Source organism: Ailuropoda melanoleuca, chromosome 8 (genome assembly GCF_002007445.2).
Source record: "Ailuropoda melanoleuca isolate Jingjing chromosome 8, ASM200744v2, whole genome shotgun sequence".
NCBI lineage: Eukaryota > Metazoa > Chordata > Mammalia > Carnivora > Ursidae > Ailuropoda > Ailuropoda melanoleuca.
The window spans coordinates 105,843,079-105,866,216 of record NC_048225.1 but is presented as its reverse complement, the minus strand read 5'-3'; the positions used below and the strand labels follow the sequence as shown (position 1 = coordinate 105,866,216).

The 23,138-nt window shown below is 35.2% G+C and overlaps 1 protein-coding gene across 7 annotated transcripts in view; it reads right to left on the bottom strand.

Annotated features, from left to right (window-relative positions):
* KCNT2 (potassium sodium-activated channel subfamily T member 2) overlaps window positions 1–23,138 on the bottom strand; it is a 349,882-nt gene that overhangs the window by 169,609 nt on the left and 157,135 nt on the right. For all 7 annotated transcript variants that reach the window (XM_034667169.1, XM_034667168.1, XM_034667171.1 and 4 more), the window contains exons 9-12: window positions 15,600–15,780; window positions 14,240–14,404; window positions 12,328–12,464; window positions 8,412–8,475 (exon numbers count right to left, since the gene is read on the bottom strand). In XM_034667169.1, coding sequence (XP_034523060.1) covers window positions 8,412–8,475; window positions 12,328–12,464; window positions 14,240–14,404; window positions 15,600–15,780 — 547 coding nt within the window. The remainder of the gene's footprint in view (window positions 1–8,411; window positions 8,476–12,327; window positions 12,465–14,239; window positions 14,405–15,599; window positions 15,781–23,138) is intronic.

The window sequence follows — 23,138 nt, the reverse complement described above, 5'->3', positions numbered from 1 at the left end:
TACATACACCAAGAGTAGCAACATGGACTAGAATTCCCGTTCTATGTAAACATGCAAGATTTTTATAGAAGATTAGCATTACAATATTAGATGTTTTAAAAATGTTATCATTCTTCACATAAGTTATGTAGAAAAATACATATTTGAAAGCCTGTCATCTTTAAAATAAAAATAAATAAGATAAAAATGTTATCATCTTAAGAAAAAAATGGGCATTTTCCTTAAAAATGCAGATATCACGTGCTCCATTCTTTTTTTTAAGATTTATCTTTTTAGTAATCTCTACATCCAATGTGGGGCTCAAACCTACAACCCCAAGATCAAGAGTCACATGCTCCACTGACTGAGCCAGCTAGGCACCCGTGCGCTTCATCCATTCTTTTAAAATAAAGTTGATCTAGAATCATCAAAAAAGATTTTTGACTTTAATGAAGCTACACTTAATGATTTTTGTGATTCAAAAAAATTAAGGATGGTGCTATAGCACTTTCAGGTTCATGATTACCCTATGATATCTGAATAAAGAATATAAAACTTTATATAGGAATACATTTATTTTTATGAAATATAATTAATTCCAAAACAGAATCCTTTGGAATATTTATTAATTTTTCATTTTGATATTCACAACTCTGCTGCTCCGAATTAGAATATACAGCAATATACAGAATATTTAACAAACCAATACTAGAGTTGGCAGTATTCTGCTAGCTTAAAAAATGTTATTAGAACAATAGGAGATGGTGTACCTGGGTGGCTCAGTCAGTTAAACATCTGCCTTCGGCTCAGGTTGTGATCTCAGAGTCCTGGAATCAAACCCCATATTGGGGGGGGGGGCTGCCCAGCGAGGAGTCTGTTTTTCCCTTTCCCTTTGCCCCTCTCCCCGCTTGTGGGCACTCTCTCTCTCAAAAAAAAAGTAAAATCTTTTGAAAAAATTAAAAATTAAAAAAAACCAAAACAACACAACTCGTTCATTCAATTTTGCAACTCAGCAATAATAAATGCATGTGCATCTATCAGAAATAGTGTGCAATCAACATTTTTCAAAGGTGTAACTGTATCAAAGAAAATAATATAAAAGAACACTTTTGTAACAGAATGATTAAAAAAAAAATTCTGCGTATAGATGACAATGTTACATTAGTTTCAGGTGCACAGCATAGTGATTCAACATCTCTATACCTTATGCTGTGTTCACCATGAGTGTAGATACCATCTGTCACCATACTTCACTATTACCATGTCATTGATTATATTTCCTATGTTGTGCCTTTTATTCCCATGACTTACTCATTGCATAACTGGAAGCCTCTACATTCCACTCCCTTTCATCTGTTTTGCCCAACCTCCCACTCTCTACCTCTCTGGCAACCATCAGTTTGTTCTATATATTTACAGGTTCAAATTCTGCTTTTGATTTGTTTATTCATTTTTTTAGATTCCACATATGAATGAATTCATATGTTGCCTTTCTCTATCTGACTTATTTCACTTAGCATAATACCCTCTGGGTCTATCTATGTTGTCACAAATGGCACGCTCTCATCCCTTTTTATGGCTGCATAATATTCCATCACATGTGTATGTGTGCCACATCTTCCTTATCCATTGTCTATCAATGAATACTGAAGTTGCTTTCATATCTTGGCTATTGCAAATACTGCAATAGTAACATAGGGATGCATATATCTTTTTGAATTAGTGTTTCCATTTTCTTTTGGTAAATAGTAGTGGAATTACTGGATCACATGGTATTTCTATTTTTAATTCTTGGGGGACTCTCTATACTATTTTTCACAGTGAGTGCTCCAGTTTACATTTCCACAAACAGTGCACAAGCGTTCCCTTTTCTCCACATCCTTGCCAACTCTTGCTGTTTCTTCTCTTTTTATTTTTAGCCATTCTGACAGTTGTAAGGTGTAGCTCATTGTGGTTTTGATTTGTATTTTTCCCTGATGATTACCGACATTATCTTTTCATGTGTCTATTGGGCCATCACATCAAAATTATTTTGACCACATTTAGAAAAATTTCTTTGAAAGTATGCCTATATCAAAAATTCAGCTCTATAAGTTTTAAAAATTTATTTTCTCCACACAACAGATAATCCTAACTCAGGTGTGCATAAATACAGCATGCAAATATTGGAAGGTAAATCTAATCTATTAAAAACAATTACTGGAAAGGTTCATTTTAGGAACTAATATGTAAAAAAAAATTAGTCTAGGGGTGCCTGGGTCTCTCAGTTGGTAGAGTGTCTGGTTTCAGCTCAGGTCATGACCTTGGGGTCCTGGTGTCGAGCCCCGCGTCGAGCTTCCTGCTTGTAGGAACACTGCTTCTCCCTCTCTTCCCTGCTCGTACTCTCTTTCACTATCTCCCTTTCTCAAATAAATAAATAAAATCTTTTTAAAAATTAGCTTAAATTACTTCCTAAGAAATCATAAACATTTCACTAATTAATTTCACATACATATATTTGGAATTAAAATTAAGGAAGAAAAAAAGTTGCCTAATCTTATTTATTTAACAAATATTTCTCCAAGGAAGGTTCAATAAAATCGACCTTTACCAAAATAGAACTTTTTACTTTGTTCTGTAACTGTGTCAGTAAAATATAAATCTACATGTTTCTTCTCACAATCTAATAGTTTCAACACTATTTCTCAAGCCCTGCTGCATAGTATGCAAAGTGGGAGTGACTGATTGCTATCCCTTGCAGGATAGAGAAGGAAATTCCTGAGAATCTCCTAAAACTTTCCCATGTGATTCAATTGTCTAACAAGAGTGAGCTTGATTAAAATTAGAGAAGCCAGATAGTTCTTAGTCAAGTGGAGCATACTTCCATCATGTAGGAACATATCATGATTCCAGGGCTTCTGGCCCTCCCAAGACACTCACTTACTTTCTTACCCCAAAGCAAGTATAAATGACAGTGCTACTGACCTGACTGTATTAAGTGTAAAATTCTAGAGTTCATTTTCCTCTAAATGAAGATACAAGAAAGGTTTAACTAATGTGAAATGATTCAGTTGTAGCAGGAATGGATAATCATAAAGGAGGACTTACATATTCTCTTCCTCCACCCACCTCCCAAAAGGAACAACCTACCTGGGGAGAGGCAACTAAAATAGTTTGTCTGGGCTAAACCCTCATATATACAAAAAGAGTACAAGTCAAAACAAGATGACCTAGATTTTTTTGCCAAAAATTATGTATTTATTAACCTTTGGGGAATCAAAGAGCAGAGTTTCAACTCTCCTGAGGGGATTTAAACCAAACACTGGGGTCAGAGGGGCAGGTGGACTAGAAGTTGTTCAACCAACTTCTCTGTAGGAAACAATGTAGAATTATTTGCAGCAGCAACTATGACAGGCCCGTCCTAAGACAATAGCTAATATGGGATTATGTTCATTATCAAGCAATATGGTGTCTTCCATATTAACACATAGTTATTTAGCATAACCCAACATTTTTCTGGGTTCCTATATTTTTTCTAATAAATCTTTAATTGGATCATTGTTCCCACATTTGTAAAAATGATTTTAAAAAGAGATGAATGGTAGCCTACTGGTGTGTCCAGGGCTGAGCATACTAGGAATAGACTGTTATCCATTTTATAATCAAGTCCTGAAAGTCTGTTTCTCTACAGACCATAGACACTTCTATAAGACCCTGTACACACAAACACAAAACAGTTGAGAGACTTTCCAATCTTTGCCAAAGGAGCAGAAATATCATATACTTACTAACAATCATGGATATTGGTTTTTCTTCTTTGCCATCTGTCGAGACCTAAAACTCAATTCAGTTACCAGGACCCAGGTCCTTCTCCTTGACCTTCTGTTCAAGGTGCCCTAAACTCTGACACTGACTTCCCTTCTGTACTATTTTCCATCACTTTAAATATTTTACTACATTCTCTTTTTGCTTGCATGGTTTCTGAAGATAAGTCAGATAAAATTCTTATCTTTGCTCCTCTGTAGTGAGGGCGCTCCCCCCCTCCCCAGCTTCTTTTAGGAATTTATCTTTGATTTTCTGTAATTTGAAAATGATATGTCTAGGTGTACTTTTTTTTTTTTTTTTGACATCTTTTCTGCTTGGTGTTCTCTGAGCTTTCTGGATCTGTGGTTTGGTGTCTAGTATTAATTTTGGAAATCATCAGTTATTATGCTTTCCAGTATTTCCTCTATTTCTTTTCTTTTCTTTCTTTCTTTCTTTCTTTCTTTCTTTCTTTCTTTCTTTCTTTCTCTTTCTTTCTTTCTTTCTTTCTTTCTTTCTTTCTTTCTTTCTTTCTTTTTCTTTTTTTCTCTCTTTTTTTTTTTCTTTCTCTTCTCCTTCTGATATTCCCATTACACGTATGTTACACCTCAGTTGTCCCAGAGGCCTTGGATATTCTATTCTGGTTATGGGGTTTTGTTGTTGTTGTTGTTGTTGTTTTACAATCTTTGTTCTCTTCCCTTTTCAGTTTTGTAGGTTTCTGTTGAGTTATTCTCAAGTTTTAAGATTATTTCCTTAGCCATGCCCAGTCTACTAAAGCCCATCAGAGGCATTCTTCATTTCTGTTACATTTTTTTTTTTAATCTCTAGCATTTCTTTTTGGTTCTTTCTTAAGGTTTCTATCTCTCTACTTACACTACCCGTCTGTTCTTACATGCTGTCTCTTTTATCCATGGGAGCCCACAGCATATTAATCAGTTATTTAAAATGATTGGCCAGGTAAGTTCAACATCCCTGCCACGTCTGTTCTGATACTTGCTCTGTCTCTACAAACTGCTTTTTTTTTTTTTTTTGGCCTTTTGTTATGCCCTGTAGTTTTTTTCTTCATAGCCAGTCATAATATACAAACTTAAAGGAACTGCTCTAAATAGATCTTTAGACACGTGGGAGTGATCTGTGGGGTAAGGGGAAGCATTCTATACTCCCTTGATTTGGTGTCAGTCTTTTACTGAGCCAATACCTCTGGAATGTGACCTTCACAAATGTTTTTTCAGTGTCTCAGACCCCTTAATTGAAAAAGGATGGCCGGAGTGGTCTGGAATTGGGTATTACCCTTGCCCCAGATCAGTGAGGCTCTGATAACTAGTTTCCAGCAAGTTAAACTCTGATTAACTAGTTTCCCTGAGGGCAAGGCCTGTTAAGAGGAACAGAATGCTCTGGTGTATTTAAAAATGGTTCCTTTTCCTTGCCCCTTGCTGAAATCCCAAAGGGATTTTTCTCTCATATTTACTATGAGAACCTGGTCAAGCTCCTGGAAGTAAATGTCACAAAATTATGGTATCCCTTCCCCATGACTACATTTCCCAGGGTTTTTTTTTTTAACTCTCAAAGTTGTCTGCACTGAACCTCCAAATTCATCAATTATAGTTGAGGTTTTCCTGCCCCCACATTGGTTCCCAGGTTGATTTCCACTCGTGAGTCTTTGCTGGGGTAAATTAGTATCCTCCATATTTGCGCGTCCGTCTCTCCAATCTTGGGGAAAGTACTTTACCCTGTTTCTTCACCTCTCTTGCTTTTCTCCTAAACCTTTTATACAATTTTTCATGTGTTATCCTATTCTTAATTTCTAGGAGCTATTTTTGGTTCATTAAATGTTTCTTGTTTTGTCTTCAATTGTTTTGTTCTACAGCCTACTATTCTTGTTTTATATATGTACACCCTCCTCAATTCATATTATTCTGAGGATATTTGTTATATATTTTAAAATCTATTTCTTCTCCCAAAATTGTATAGTTTTATTTGTTTCCTCTGAGTTGTTCTTTTCTATACACTTTTTATGTTTGTTCATCCATTCTTTCTTTTCCTTGTCAGGAATTTCCTTAAATGTTGATCTCTGTTATCTGAATATATGTAGAAATTAAACACTCAAAACCTTTTGGGACTTCATTGAATGTGGGAATCTTATTTTCACAGAGACCTTACTGTAGGGTGATTAATCTGTGATCCTGCAGTAGGGAACTCCAGACTTTATATATTTACATACACACTATTTTTGTGTATATATATATATATATGTATATATGTATAAAATATATATACATATATGGCATTCTCTCTTGTGATGAACCATTTCCCCCAAAGAAAATTCCTCAAATCTCATGCCAATGGAGGTGTGGACCTAGCTATTATGTTTCTGAGTCATTTGGGAGAAGCACCTCACATTCAGTGGAGCAACTTACTCTTTAATATCTTTGACTTTACCCCAACTTTCAGATGCACCTACTGGTTCTGAGTGAAAGGTATCCCTGGATCAAATTCTGCCAACAGTAAACCTGTTCGCAGGGTGGGGAAAGAGATCAGCAATGGATTCCTGGAATCTAATTGCTTCTTTTACAAACTTTTAATCACGATTCATATGTTTAGTCCTGCATATAACCCTACTTCCAGAAGCATCTGGTGCCTCTATTTCCTGAGACTTTTGAGGTTCCATTGCAAAAAGCAGCCTGATTCTGATGTGTTTCCTCTCTCAACTTAAATTTTAACTTCCTTCTATCGATGTCGGTTACCACTCATCCATCTGCTTTCTAGCTTCCAAACTTGGGTTAGTGCAGTCTCATCTACCATCTCCTTTGTCCTAACAGTGAAATTTTTTGTTCATTTCCTGTCAATTTAGCAGAGTGTCAGGAAGAAATGGAACACATTTGTTTAACTGAATGACCTCAAATTCACAATTTAAAGGTACTCTAAAAGATATTATGTATTTATTAATGCTTATGCTTTTCCTCGTTACTCAAAACATTATTGATACTGGAGGACTGTGAGTACTTTAAAACCAAGTGACCGCTTAAGGAGCACAAGATTCACAATTACGTAAGTTAAGTAATTATGGAAACATACTGTAGATTATGATCAGTTCAAATTCATTTATTCCATAAATACATTTGGAGCACCTAATGTGCCAAACCAATTAAGAAACTCCGGAAATACTACTTCAGTGAACTGAGGAGGGTGTGGTCTGAATTAAGATAGCAACCATGGAGAAGAAGGGGAACAGATGAGTTTTTAGAAATATATATTGTAAAGAGAAATATTTTACAAATTTTTCCTAACTATATTTGTTCTATGCTCTTGTATTAGTTTGTCAGGCTGCAGTAATGAAGTAGAACTAACTGGGTGGCTTAAATAACTGAAATTTATTATTTCCCAGTCCTGGAGGCCAGAAATCTAAAATCAAAGTGTTGGCAGGGTTGATTCCTTCTGAGGGCAAGAAGGGAAGGATCTGTTTCAGGCCACTCCCCTTGGCTTATTGATGGATGTCTTCATGTTCACATGGCATTCTCCCTGATGACTGACTGTATCCAAATTTCCCTTTTTTTACAAGGACACCAGTCATATTGGATGAAGGTCCATCCTAATGAGTGCATTATAACTTGATTATCTCTATCAAGACTTTATCTCCAAATAAGTTCACATTATAAGGTACTAAGGTTGGACTTCAATATATGAGTTTTCGGGGACACAATACAAGCCCTAACAACCCTCTTCAAATAAAGGATGAGAAAATTAGTTTAAAACTGAATAAGAACTTTAGGTAAATTAGAGTGAGGTCAACAGGAGAACACAGAGCCTGCCACATTCAGGACTCACGGTCTAAATTAATATAACAGAGTGTCCTATTAAATGCTCCAGAAAAAAAGGCAATCGTGTCCCTGAAAGACCCATGAATAGATTGCCTTTTCCCCAGTCACTACAGAAGCCACCAAGGCTTTGTCTCTGCACCACAGATAGGGTTAGAGATATACTCACTGGCTTAAAAACACAGAAGTTAACAGTACCTGCTCAATATAAAATAATACATCACTTTTTAAAAACAATAAAATTAGAATGCATGCTTAAAAGTACAAGTTATAATTTGGTAAATTATACCATTTAATTTAATCATGAGTTTATGTAACTTTAGGCCAAAAATGGATCCTAGAGATCATATAAGCCAGAGGGTGTCACGTTGAGATGTGCTTCCCAATCACCTCGGGATCTTTTAAAAATACACAGATTCCAGATCCCCACTTCATATACCCTGAATAGAATTTGCATGAATGCATACTTTTTTAGAAGCTCTCCAACTGATTCTAATGCAGACTCCCTGATCCATCTGCTTTGTTTTGAGTTGAGGAAATTGAGACCATTTTAACAAAATTACATAGCAAAGGAGCTATTTAATAAAAATATGATTTATTTCATTTCGATCAACAGAAAACCCAAGGACTAGGAGAAACTACTTCAGAAACAAGTTTTGTTGACACAGTCCATAACGCAGCTATTCTTTTATTATGGCAAAGACAGTTTAGAGATATTTGCTTCCCTTTAGTAATATTTTAAAGTTACCTATATTTAACATAGGCAGATTTAAAAAAAATTTTTTTTAATCTTCTAAGGTGAGAAGAACAATTATGAAAGAGATTTTAGAAACTTACAGATGATGTCCTATCCACTTCACAACGGCTGCTCAGAATAAAACAGGCCTCAGCATCATCCATCCTAAATACAGACAAAAAAACAAAGTAATCATACACTGAAATATCTTTGTAGTGTCTGAAAAATAGAATTCCAATGCTTAGTCCAATGTACACAAAGTGCAAATAAACTATGAGTATCCTTAGGCTTAAATGAAAGTTAGATTTCTAGTAGATCATACGTGACTGTAAACAAAGCAATTGTTGAATTGGCTATATAACTCAATAGTTCATCATGATGACAAAAATAAAAAAACTCAAATTTTATTCTCTTCTATGATTATATATTTTTTCATATATATGCTTTGTTTAAATTAAGGGAGTTGTATTGGCCTTTATTTTATGATTAGTTACATTTTAACTGCAAAGTTACTCAATTAACTAAGAGAGAAGGAACAGAGCTACTTAAGTATTCTTATGTCAAACTCTATTGTACATTTACATTTCTTGAAGATGATTCATCATCTTGTTCCAAACTCCTGTCCCTTATACTAAAGTTTTACATTTCTTAAACTTGGTGATAAACAGTAGGTTTCAGTGCTTGATAAATAATGTTCTAAAAACATAAAAATGTTGGGGCGCCTGGCTGGTTCAGTCAGTAGAACATGCGACTCTTGATCTCAGAATTATAAATTCAGCCTCCCCATTGGGTGTAGAGATTACTTAAAAATAAAAAATCTTTTAAAAAAATAAAAACATAAAAAAATGTTAATTTCAAAATAAGGAATGTTTTATCTTTCTGATTCATTATGATAAAATAAACCTTCCCTCCCCCACAAAATTTTTTTTTCTATGCAGAGGAAAGATAAAAGTCCATGAAATTAGATCAAACCAAACAGTTTTGGAAAAATATTGAGACATGGTTACAAGTTAATAAGTATCATATAACATTTTCTAAACATCATCTTCAACAAAGCGATTCAAAATTCATGCAACTGACCTTTGGAACTGGTTTGGAGAATCCTACTCCTTGTTTCTTGCATGGGAAATTGTGTTGAAGAATGTATTAGTTAACATTAAATCCCAAATCTTTATATGACATTAGGATAAGAAATGAACATAAAATGAATACTTCTTTCTTAACCCAGATTTTTTAGTATTACCAGCCTGCTACCTCTCTCATCCTCATTCTCATCCTTTGTATATTCCAATAAATGAATGCTTCTTGTAAATGTGATTGATGTTGCTGAGAAATCATTTTAATAATATTAATAATCAATGAATTGCTAATCCTAAATAAATCATGTAATTAATAAAAAGATAAATCATTTTCCCTCTACCCTTTTAGGTTCTTGGCTGAGACTCCTCTGTAATAAAAAGACAGATTAACAGAAGAAAAACAAACAGAAGTTTAATAACACGTATACCTCCTGTATATGTGGGAGACACCCAGGAAAACTGATTAACTCCTCTCCCATGAAGCCACCACCTTAAACACCATCTTCAGCTAAAGACAAAAGATGTTTGGCTAACAGTGGAGCCAGTTATGGGAACCCATCAAGAAAAACACAGTAAACCTGGGTAAGGTTGTTACACAGATTTAGGTCCTTGCCTCCTCCAATTCACAGACTGAGTCATCCTCTTCCAGGTACAGAAAGAGAGACACCCTTATGGACGGAGATTTCCCTTATAAACATAAATGTCCCTTACAAAAGGGTTACTTTCTAAGGTTTTCAGTTTTTCCTGTGTCTGCTGTTTCTTAAAAATGACCAGCTCACGATAATCCTTATGCCATGAGGCATATTTTGCGCAAATTCTGCTCCCTTCTATCAAGCTAAAATACTAACAGCTAATACTAATAGCTTAGATTAATTTATTAGGTAATAAAAAGGCTTTAATTATCACATAAATTCATAGTGAACATAATATGGGGAATTATTCTTATGTGAAGAACTTAATATATATAGTAAATAAGCATATTGATTATCTATGCAGATGAATATAAAGATTCAAATGTTAGTGTCTAAGCAACTATTTCTTAGGATCTCCCAAGTAATGTGTACAGATAGCAAATAGCAAACATGTAAAGCCATCTATTGCTTTAGGTCCTGGGAGAATCTGACTTAACTCTTGCGTGTACACTGACTACATCTATGAAGTATTTAATCCACCAGAAATACTAATACATTCTCAAAGAAGCTAAATTTCCTAATTATGTACCATTCATTATATGAATGGTTTCTACCAACTTTTTTGTTTCAGAAGTTATTAAATCATTGAAAAACCTCACTTAAATTGCCCTATTGTATATAAATCAAAGGTAATGTCAAAGTTCCAGTTACAAAATATCTAGTCATCATTCTGCAGAATTAAGCAGCAAAAAGGAGTCTGGGAGTTTTCTTCTGTTATTTTCCACTATCCACCTACACACACATACAACATGCATAAACACACCCATCCTCACTAACACACACATACTCAAGCCATTTAGAAAAAACAAAACAAAATAAAAAACACTTATGCTCTCAAATTCAGTGAGGAGACTTATATTTAAAAGAGCACATAAGACAACTCAGGGATGAATGTGGAGATGTAGGATCCAAGGCCACTCCAAGATAGGCCACATGGGAATGAAGATTACTTTGAGCTTAACAGCAATCAAAACCTAGCAGATTCAGGAAAGCTTTTTACCTCCCTCCTCAACTGCCTGAAAAGAATTTAGATAGAAAATCTGCTCCAGGAAGGGAGCTATCACCACAGATCACTACATTATGATATAAACTAGGGAGGGCAGGCAGGGAGGAACCTAGCAAGGTCTGTTTGATCAAAGTCCTCCATGTCCCATTGTTTCTGAGTGGCCCAGCAAACATTTGTTTACCAAACAATTACTCTTTTTTTCTTTAATATTAACATATAATGTACTATTTGTTTCAGGGGTACAGGTCTGTGATTCATCAGTCTTACACAATACACAGCACTCTTATTCCTCTTCCCTTGGTAGTCCCAGACCTCCATCCCTTCTCCTTAGCTCATAATGAAGTATTTTGCTTGTCTTTGGGAGGCCCATGTCTGTATGGATTCCCTGTACATACACTATTAAATTTGATTTTCTCCTGTTAATCTGTCTCATGTCAATTTGATTCTTAGTCCAGCTAGAAGGACCTAGAAGGGGACAGGACATTCTTCCTCCCCAACAAAGACATGTCTAAAACTATAAAAGCAACAGAAAACATGGAGCAAAACCACCTCTGCTGAAGATTTCTTCTGGCTTCTGAAACTATGGGTGTTGTTTGCAGAGGCCCTGACTCCCTGGTGTCCATGGTCTGCCCAACCATGTTTTCACTCTGTTCATGTGGAACAACCCCATGACCTGTGACAAAGGTATATGCCTATGTCACCCTTAAGCCAGGGTGGCTAGCACATGTGCTACAGGAAAAGAACAACTAAGACCCAGGTACCCTTCTGACTCCTCCAGCCCCCAGGGACATCTCCAACACCAGACAACACAAGTGTCATCTGCGTGGTACATAATACAAACTCTAGAATTTAAACCCTGACTCAAACTGCTTTGGCATTTCACATAATGGTTAGCCCAAGATCTTTGTTTGTGGAATAAAAACAGTATTCCAGGATTTGGAGACTAACAGTGAGTCTGGATAACTCAGCTCCTCTCTGACAGCTTGAGATAATTACACCATGCCACACTCCTCATTGTGTTGTGTGGACACGGTCTGCTGAACATCCTTACACTGAGAAAGGGAGCAAATACACTGATTTTATATTTTTAACCTTTCAAATTGACCAGCAGTGGGACTATGGCAAGACTCTGTATTCACAAATACTTAAACGCATCTTGCAAGACTGAAAATTGCTAAAATTTGGAGGAGAGAAAAGATATAAAAGTATTGCAAGATGGAAAACAGGTAGGGATACCTACTTTGCTCTCAACAGATCCTGATCTTTAAGGGCTGAGCCTTGAAGGTAGATAACTCTTTGTGACCACATTGGAATCTGCAGTACCCTTCGAACTTGCACATCCATTTCAGTAGGACACAAAATCACCACATAATAATCCTATTCAAAACAAAGTGAGCAATGGGGCAAAATCAATAATGCTGTGTTTTATTTTATGTAAGTAAACAGAATGTCTAAGAACATTTAGAAATATGATGATATAGAAATAAACTCTTGCAACTAAGTAAAAATTTGCATTCAAAACCTGGACATACATTAATTAAGATGATACTATAATAAACATAACTGAGACATATAAAATCTCATTAAGCAATATAAGGTCATCCTGACCTTTTGCAATCTTATTAGTACCTTAAAGAGAAGGTAATCGGTGTATACTCATTAGACATTTCCAACCTATAAAGTTTCCAGTTATAACTTCAGGCTGATTCTAAAATATATAATACATACAGGGCAGAAGTGCTTAAAAAATCCACTCATACTTCAAATTTTTACTTTTAGAATAGAAACTCTGATGGTGATTTACATTATTTGGTAATATTATGAACTGATAATACTGAAAAATCTCTGATGAATATCTGAAAGGATAAGGATTCATAAAAATATTGATAATACAAAGTAAATTTAAAGCTTTGAGATTACATATTTCAAAATAATGATCCTTTGGAGAAAATACAAAAGTACTCTGAGTGATAAAATAGTTTAATACACTGATTATAGGAATTACAATTCTCTGGGAAACTGTCACCATTTTATCATCTAAAATATATCTGGTGGAAATTTGGGGAGTTTTGAGAATTCTCCACATTGATGTCAGTCAAAATAAATTACTAGGTATCAAAACTTGGGGCATCAAATTTTCTCCAAAATAGGTTTTCTTTATGGATTATAATGAGCAAAACTGCAATTATTTAATATGAATAATAATAAAAACAACAAATAATATGGTTTCTTTAAAAATGCAAATTAATTTATATGAAAACAAAAGAATGCATGATGTAAATTAAGTATCAATTACTTATAAATTATATTTTTAAAAATATTTTTTAATAGTATTTAAAAGATCTCCAATATAGTCACGAAAAAAAAAGTCTATTTAAGGGAGATCTAAATAGATACACTCAGTACTGTTTTGATCTCGGGATTGTCCAACCTCTTGACACAAATTTATTGAGGAAATACAAGACATTCATGTAGCTCTTTACTGTTTGGACTGAACTAAGTGCACTGAGCAGGAAAAGGAGATTACCTAAATCTACACTGGCCCAGTACCACACAGAAGTATCTGAGGATTTTATCTGTGCAGACAGGTGAAGAGATTTTTCCCTGAATTATTGTTCTCAATTCAGCTAGTTCTTCTTGTCCAATTTTGGGTCATTCATTGCTAGTATAAATAAGACCTAGGCACACTCTGGGAAACAAAAGGAAAAATGGAACTTTCAGACTTCCACATTTCTACCAGCAACATTCGATAAAGCTTTTGATAATTTCAAGTGAGTAGCTGATACTGTGAAATGACTTTTTCATTGTTTGATATGTTATGTTAAATTCCACTGTTTCATAAAAATGTCATTTGTGCATTACCCAAGGGAGAAAAAAAACAATACTTTTAATTCAAAGAAAACCTTTCTTTGTAGCATTAACATAATTCCATCTGTCTTTTAGTGTAGATACAGAAGGAAACTTAAAATACTGTGTATTCCTTAAGCATTTTTTCTATGTTCCTGGTTATATTTGTAGTTCTTCATTTACTCTTTCTAAATTTGAGTATATAAATAAAAATCCTCCAGACTGCAGGCTGCACCACCAGTTAATTGACTTTGACAATATGTTAGTTATGATCCAGTAAAAGGCATAACATAATTTTAATGTACCTGAAGTCTTGGGTGAGCATAGAATTCATTTAAAAAGTCCATAAGTAAATCAATCTTCAGTGAACTGACACACAGAACAACATGCTTCTCAGTTTGAGCTCTATGTCGACTATAGTTTCCACCTGACTTTTGTCTCTCCATCCACAAATAGGCCAGCTGTTCAAACTGCAATGCATTTTCCACATATGAACAAAAAACACTGGACATGAAAGTAAAAACCAATGCAATACATCCATTGTTCATTAGATACACTCAATTTCTTAGATGGAACTCGTTGCAATTCAAATTATCTGTATTCCCTTCAATAACAGACTTTTTATGTGATTGCTATACAGGTTACTAATACTTCCCAAGGGCTTCAGGTCTTTACAGAAACATATTAACATGCTTTTCCTATTATATCATAATGGCACTAAAAGGTTTGTGCTTCTGCTTTATGTCCAGTAAAGCAGGCAGCCATGATGTGTCATGCACTGCTTCCAAGAGAAAAACCTCAAAGGCATTTCTTCTACCTTCTTCTACCAAGTTCAGCACATATCTCATGCAATGAGAGATACCCAACACACAAGGTCACATTCTAGTTGTATAGCTGTAGTTGGTATGTAAGGAAAATGGAGGGAATAGAGGAGGGATGTTAGGAAGGAACACAGGCATGACTGGATAGAAGCGGGAAGATCATTTTCATACCTACATAAAGTATATTTAGATACACTGTGACCAAAGGTTTGTAATGGAAGATATATGCTTGATTTGTATTTGCCATATCCTGTTTCTGACCTGCTCACCCATGGGCACCCAAGAGCTCACTGTAGGAAAGAGTTGGAGATTGTGTCTACTTATCTTTAGTCTTCTTTTATATCTCTGTGCCTTTGCAACCACCTTATCCACTCCCAGAATGGTGCATAATAGTTACATATCATCTTCAGATTTTGTTTTAGTTGACCAACATATGTGATCAGTTTTTATTTATTGCAATGTTTAGCTTTTATATTGTTTCAAGAACCAAAAGAAATCAAACCTTCATAACTTTATTTCCTTGGCCTATCATTCTGTAACTAAAACTACATTATCCTATGATCTTTTAATTAATATAGTTAAATACCCTGTATTTCAAAGAAACATCTTCAAGAATTGAAATGAGATGTGAGCTACATCAGTTGTGAATGGAGGGGAAAAAGTCAGTTTTAATATAATGTGAAAAAGCATTTCCTGAGATCATTTTAATTCACTGACTAGAAACAATAATAACATGTGTCAATATAATACATTAATAAACCACCCTGCATTTCTTATGAAGTGTGAAAGATTTGATTTTATAAGATTTGCACATTTCTATAAAATGTATCCTGGCTCTCTTTACCTGAATGGGTAGAACCACAAGAGCAACACAGATCATGGCAACAACAAAAAGCTTGGAGGACCATGTTTCAGGGGTGACATCCCCAAAGCCCACAGTAGAAAATGTCACAATGCAGAAGTAAAGGGAGTCAAAGAGATTCAGCTTCTTTCCTATTCGTTCCAGATGTTGGATTCCACAAATGCTAAAGAAACAAACATGCATTAAAATTAGAACTTTCAAATTGGGCACATTATTTCTCATTATTCTTTTGAAAGTCAAAGCACATTTCATAAAGCTATGTAGTAAGTTGGAAATCTTATATTGTACAATATTTTTTTCCTCAGGAAAATATGATGTTTTAAGTTTTTACCTACATTAATCAAATATAGTACTATTTTGATTGATAACCAAAAATTGTAGTCAAACTATCACAGAGTATACCTGAGTAGCATGTAAAAGGAATAGACTGAATTTCATGGGTGACTTACACAGACATTTTGAATGTATGCCAGGAAACACAGAGACAGAAATTGCTAAATTTATTCCCTGTCAAAAGAGTGATAGTCTTTTTTTTCCCCCAGGAAGCCATCTTATTGTATAATGTGTGTGTGTTTCATATATATATCAAAGGTTTGAGGAGTTAACAATTGCCAAGTCATTCTCAAGAGATCAACCATCTGTACAAAGCTACTAATGGTATAAAAGTAAGAGAGCAGCATAGAAATTGTTACAAGATGTCCCCAAAGTAGATTGTTAAAATAGCTCTTAAAATAGCACTACTACTGGCAAGGAAAAAAGAAAAAAGAGAAAAAAAAGGAAAAAAAAAAAAAGGAAAGGTGAGACTTGGAGGGAGATATGAGATTTGCACATAAATCAGTGTATTATGGCATACAATTCAGCAAGAAGAAAAATCTGGTATTGATGCATGCTTTAATATGGATAAATCACAAAAATATGTTGAATGAAAGAAGACAGATGTAGAAAACTACAGACTATGTGATACTATTTATATGAAATGTCCAGAAAAGAGACAGAAAGCAGACTAGTGGCTGCCTGGGGCTGATGGTGGGAATAGGGTGATAGAAAATGGTCTAAAACCAGAATGTGGTGATGATTGCAGAACTCCGTAAAGGCATTTAAAATGATTGACATTTACACTTAAAATGAGTGCACTGTGTGGTATGTAAATTATCCCTTTACAAAGCTGTCCAAAAAAATCAGTGTTTACTTTTGGATACTCATTCCAACCCCTATGCACAGCAAGTAGACATAGCTCGATTTTGATGACCATGAAGAGGTAATATTCAGTGTTTAAATTCGAGAAATTCTTTTTCTGTCCTTTTAAGGTAATCTTCCTATTTGTCTGGTTACATATCAAAAATATTTAATTATGTTAAATTTTTTTTTTTAAGGCAGAGTCTGTCTAAGCCAGTGGATAAGTAGGTAGGTGGGCAAACACACAAGCAGATAAACCAAGGGACAGAAGAGAAGTAGTAGGGTGCTTGTCATCATTTTACTGCTGAGGGAGAGACTGTTGTTTTTTTTGTTTTTGTTTTTTTTCTTTTCTTTTTCTTTCTTACCTCCAGGTTTCCAGAATGGTCCAGCAAAATTGCCCTTGTTCTATGCTTAGGAATTTTGTGTGAGCTGCCAGGTCATATGACTTGATTCGTATCAGTTTATTTGCTCTGCTGTCCCTATGCAATATAATAGCCAAACTAATTATAAGACTATTCAGATGGAGCCTTAATATGACCAAAGAGAATAACTGTTTGATAACAAATATTTCTGTGAAGTAGGTTATATTTGAAAATGTAAACAATTTATGCTTAACTTTTACACTTCAGTAGAAAATAAAATAAGAAGGAAGATAAATTACATAGCTTTAGGGATTCAAATGTTAAAGGCTTACTATATATTGCATAACTATAAAAGTCAGTCCTTGTTCATAGATAAAATGTCCATTTTATAATTCAGATAAACATTATCTTCACCTAAACTAGTAAAAAAGTCTCCTACTCTGCTTCCTTGTCTTCAGTTTGTTCTTTTTTTAATATAACCTGTTCATAATGGCCATATTCACATTCTTTAAACAAAGCTTAGGGAGGCGCCTGGATGGTTCAGCTGGTTAAGCGTCCAATTCTTGATTTTGGCTCAGGTCACAATCTCAGGGTTGTGAGATCAAGCCCTGCCTTGGAGCTTAAGATTCTCTCCCTCCCTCTCCCACTCCCTTTCTCCTCCCCAGTGGGTGAGTGCATTTTCTCTCACTAAAAAAAATTAAAATAAAGTAATTAATTAATTTTAAAAAGTTTGGATATGTCAATCACAGGTTAAAAAAAGGCATTGGATTCTTACAGTTTAAGACCACTTCTAATTCACAGTGTGATACATTATATAATAGCTGCCAATAAATCAAGCCTTCCTATGCTCACGCCTGTTTGCAACATGATATTGCTGTACTTCCCAACAAAAATGAAATCTAGTTCTCCATGTCCTTGCATTTGAAAAGCCTAATAACTTATTTGGACCAATAGAATATTGTAGAAATGATGATGTGTGGATCACAGAGCATGGATCTTACAACACCCTGAAGTTCTTGTTCTTTCTGTCTTAGAAGTCTGAGGTTACCATGCTGTAAAGCAGCCTGGTAAAATCTACTGAAGGATGAGAAGCTTGTGGGGAAAAAAAAATGTCCCAACTGCCAGCCAGCACCAACTGCCAGACATGACAGTAGGCCATCTTGGATGCTCCAATTCCTGTCAGGCCGTCACATGACTGAAGCCAAGAATAACTGCAAGTGAGACCAGCAGGAGAACTATCCTGGTTACCAACCACAGAACTGTGAGAAACAACAAATTGTGCTGTTTTAAGCCACTACCTTTTAGGTGGCTTGTTATTTGGCAATAGATTTGTGGTACATACAGAATTAATGAGACTCCAGCACCTGGATCTAATCTGGTTTTTCTCAAATTTTCCTCTCACTTTATCTCCCCTTCACTTACTATTTAGATGGTTTACCTATCATAGTATATAATCCTTACCCTCTGTACCGACTTTTGCCCAATCTATTCCCTACAACTGAAGCCCTCTCTCCACAACACCTACTGTGATTCCCATTTTTTGAACCCTAGCTCAAAAATGACTCCCTCATAAAGACTTCATTGAATCTCAAGTTCAAGGAATTCCTAGAGCACATATGAGTTCATGTCTCACATAGGTAAACTTTTACAATAATACCTATTTTTAGAGTTTAATATTTATCACCCCAACTCAACTATTACTTACCCTACTGACACTGTTTACACTTATATTTTTATTTCCTAGAGCACTTAGTACAAAGTGTTTAGTAGTCACTCATTAACTAACTGCTAAAAGAACAAAAGAACACCTGTAATATCATATTCAAATAATAAATGCAAACAACTCCAGAAAGCAGTTCATTCATGTGTTTCTGTTTTTATTATTGCATAACAAACTCCCCAAAACTCAGTGGCTTAAAACCATAACAATTTATCATTTCACATGATTCCATGTGATAGGTGGGAAGTTTCTTTGGTTTTCTTGGGTTCACTCACGTGGCTTCATTGAGCTAGAAGTCTGGCTAGAGTGAAAGGTGCAAGATGGCCTCACTCCTGTGCCAAATGGCCAGTGTTCATTGCTGTCTGTGTGCCTTGCTTAGTTATTCTCCATGTGACCACTCATCCTCCAACGGAGTTAACCTGCTTCCTTACTGTCTCAGGGAGGGCAATGATAGCAGCTGACTTCTTCAGACCAAGTTTTATCTGCCCCATTCAATTTGCCAAAGCAAGTCACTAGATCAGCCCAGATTGGAGGGGTGGGTGTGGAAATAGACTCTGTCTCCTGATGAGAGGAGCTACAAATTTTGTGATCTCATGTTTTTCAATCCACCAAACTGTATAAGTGAGAATATTTATCACAACCTATATAAATCTTAATAAATAGTATTGAATAAATCATGTTACAGTGCCGTGGCTCCACGGACAGACCAAGATATTTAATTGCCTTGATATAACTGTAGTTAAATTCATGCTTGCAATCATTTTTTATAATCCTTATGTAAAATGCCATTTTACTTGACCTAGAAAAGTCATGTGAACCTTTCACATACTTATCAATATCACACTTAAGATTCAAGACTTGATATACCTTAATACTCACTAAATCAATATGAAAATGAAGATGCCCATAGGAGCTGTTACATGCTTGGTATTATTATATAAAAATAAAAATTAACTTTTTTTTAAAGATTTTATCTATTTATTTGACAGAGAGATAGAGAGCACAAGTAGGCAGATGGCAGGCAGAGGGAGAAGCAGGCTCTCTGCTGAGCAGGGAGCCTGATGCAGGCCTCGATCCCAGGACCCTGAGATCATGTCCTGAGCCAAAGGCAGATGCTTAACCAACTGAGCCACTCAGGTGCCCTCCAAAAATTAATGTTTTTAAGGACTAATAAGGGTAAATATACTGAATTACTTTTGGAGTTTTTCTCTGATTTTGAATAGGCCTGTTAGCCAGTTTCATTTAGGTCTCATTTAATGGGCCACTGCTAATGTTTGTGGATAACAATGTCATCACATTTCAAAAAATACTGATGTTAACATATCTTCTAAGGCAATAAATATTTTTGTAATAAATAAATGAACTTAGTTCCTTCTTCCCAAGAGAAAATAGGATGGAGAATATTTAAATATCTAGCCCAAAAAAAGAGTAATCCATTTCAGGTATAGATCAAATCTTATTCCCTCTGTGTTTGTAACTCTAAATGCCCTTTTATTATATTCAGAACAAAATCCAAAAGCCCCTGGCTCTTCTTGGTCCTCATCTTCTAAGACCATCCCCTAATCACTGCCCTCCAGCCACACCAGCCTCACTGCTATCTCTGAAATGTGCCAAGTGTCACCCAGATTTTCTTTCAACTTTCTCCCCTTATTTCTAATATTTCCAATGTCCAAACAGAATCCTAAACTTCCTTTCTAAATTTGCTCCTCCCAAATTCTTCACATCAAATGGTGGTAAATACAGCTTTCTTGTTGATCAGGTCACAATACTAGAGTCAACCTTGACTTCTCTCTTTCTTTCACAACCCACATCCAAATCCTTAGCAAATTTCACTGTTTCTAGCTTCAAAACATAACCAGAATTCACTATCACTACTCACCACTGCTACTGCAATGATCCTTGCCATCATGTTCTCTGCCTTGCACTGCAATAAACACTCTCATCCTTCTCCCAGCAGCCTATCACCACCATGCCAGAGTTTTCCTGTGAAAACACAGGTCAGTTCATGCTATTCCCCTACTTAAAACTCTAAGAGGGCTCCCTATTTCACTTGACTAAAAGCTAATATTCTTTCACTTGCTATAGCATAATACCCAATCTGACCCTTCCCTACCAGGCCTTTCAGACTAATTTTCTACTCTTCTCTGTGGTTCACTCTGCCCCAGCTACACTGGCATCCTTGCTTTCTGACCAACATGAGAGTCATGTTCCTTGTCATGGAACATTCCCTGGCTAGAACCCTACTGCCTCAGATTTTGTCATCACTAACTCCTTACATCTTCCAAGTTTTACTTCTATATTGACCATCATATATATTTTTAATCTTCCTTATCCTGCTTAATTAAAAAAAAAAGTTTTAGTCATGTGTTGGATTGGGTGCCCATTGTCTATAACCCTCTATATGAATGGAGGTCTATTAGGACAGAGAATCAAGTGCTTTCTTCATCCATGAAGAGCCCCTAAAATAGTGCCAAGCACAGAATAATGTTCATAGATCTCTACTGCCATATTTATATCACCAAGCCATTTAGACTGTTTAGATATAAACTAAGTACAATTTACTAATTTAAAAAAAGCACCCAAAATGTTTATCTGACCACTGTCTTAACTGTGGAATCTAATATAAGTAAGTGGCAAGACTAAAAAAATAAAAATAAAAATAAATTAAAAAGTGGCAAGACTAAATACTTCTTTTGGGAGACAGGGGAGGCAGGGGGAGTCAAGGGAGGCAGATCCAATATTCCATAAATCTATTGGCTTTCCCACCACATTTTAATCAATATCACTTGAAATATTCAAATACTGTAAATAAGCAAGTTGGGTTTTACTTGCTCTAGTAATTAGTATTTGTAACTCCAACATCTGTTTCAGTTAGTACTACTTAAATAATATAATAAACTAAAGATTTAGAATTTGGAAATGCACTGACTAACTTATTGAAATTCACTCTCCTTGTGTAATATGCAACATGTGGAGAATGTTAAGAGTATCTGCCAACTTATTACACATATTTTGGTTATAGCAACACATCTAGCAATGTTTTGAAGTTAAGAAATAAAAAAATGTGTATTACTGCTCTATGTCATTAACTAAAAAATAATTTTAGATTGTTCATATAAGCTATCTTTTCAAACAATTCAGCTACTTTTATGAAGGAATGGAAAAAGTATTATCTTCAGTGTCAACTATACTTCAACTTAAAAAAGTGTATCTGTAGGGGTGCCTGGGTGGCTCACTGGGTTAAGCACTTGCTTTTGGCTTAGGTCATGATCTCAGGGTTCTGGGATTGAGCCCCATGTTGGGTTCCCTGCTCACCGGGGAGTCTGCTTCTCCCTCTCTCTCTCTCTGCCCCTTCCCCCTGCTTGTGTTCTCTCACTCTCTCTCTCTCTCAAATAAATAAATAAATAAAATCTTTTTTAAAAAGTGTATCCTCAGGGGGCGCCTGGGTGGCACAGCGGTTAAGCGTCTGCCTTCAGCTCAGGGCGTGATCCCGGCGTTATGGGATCGAGCCCCACATCAGGCTCCTCTGCTGTGAGCCTGCTTCTTCCTCTCCCACTCCCCCTGCTTGTGTTCCCTCTCTCGCTGGCTGTCTCTATCTCTGTCGAATAAATAAATAAATAAAATCTTTAAAAAAAAAAGTGTATCCTCAGGATAGGTAGATACACAGATAGTGTGTTGTACTTTATTATATAATTCTTAAGGCTAAGACAGTTTTAACATTGAAATACTCTTGATTTGCATTATGCATAAACATTAATATTTCACTTATATGTTAGCTATTTTTCCAAAAACTATGAATGCTACAACATGCTATATAAGGATTTGAAGCTATTCATGATTATAACCCATTTTAATATAGATTGTTATCTTATTTCATTCACAGATGTCTTTGGAGCCACTATTGAACAAAAACTGCCTCTTCTCCCTGATCATAACTGATGAATTTCAGTTAATTATTATTTTGTGTCTGTACCCAGAAGTGATTTTAATGATGGGTACAGATTTTCTGATAAACTAAATCCAAGAATGTGCTCAAATAGACCACACTCATAATCAAAATATCCTATTTTGCCTTATCATAAGAGATACATCTTTTCAGTTGTCAAAGACTAAGTTAAACTATTTACATTATATCCTGAATTGAAAGTAGTGGAAAAATTTAATAATGCAGAACTTAAAAATACATAATCATAGCTGGTAGGTATTAGTAAACACTCTTATCTTTAAATTTTATAGTTAATCAAATTTAATATTGTTTTGTGA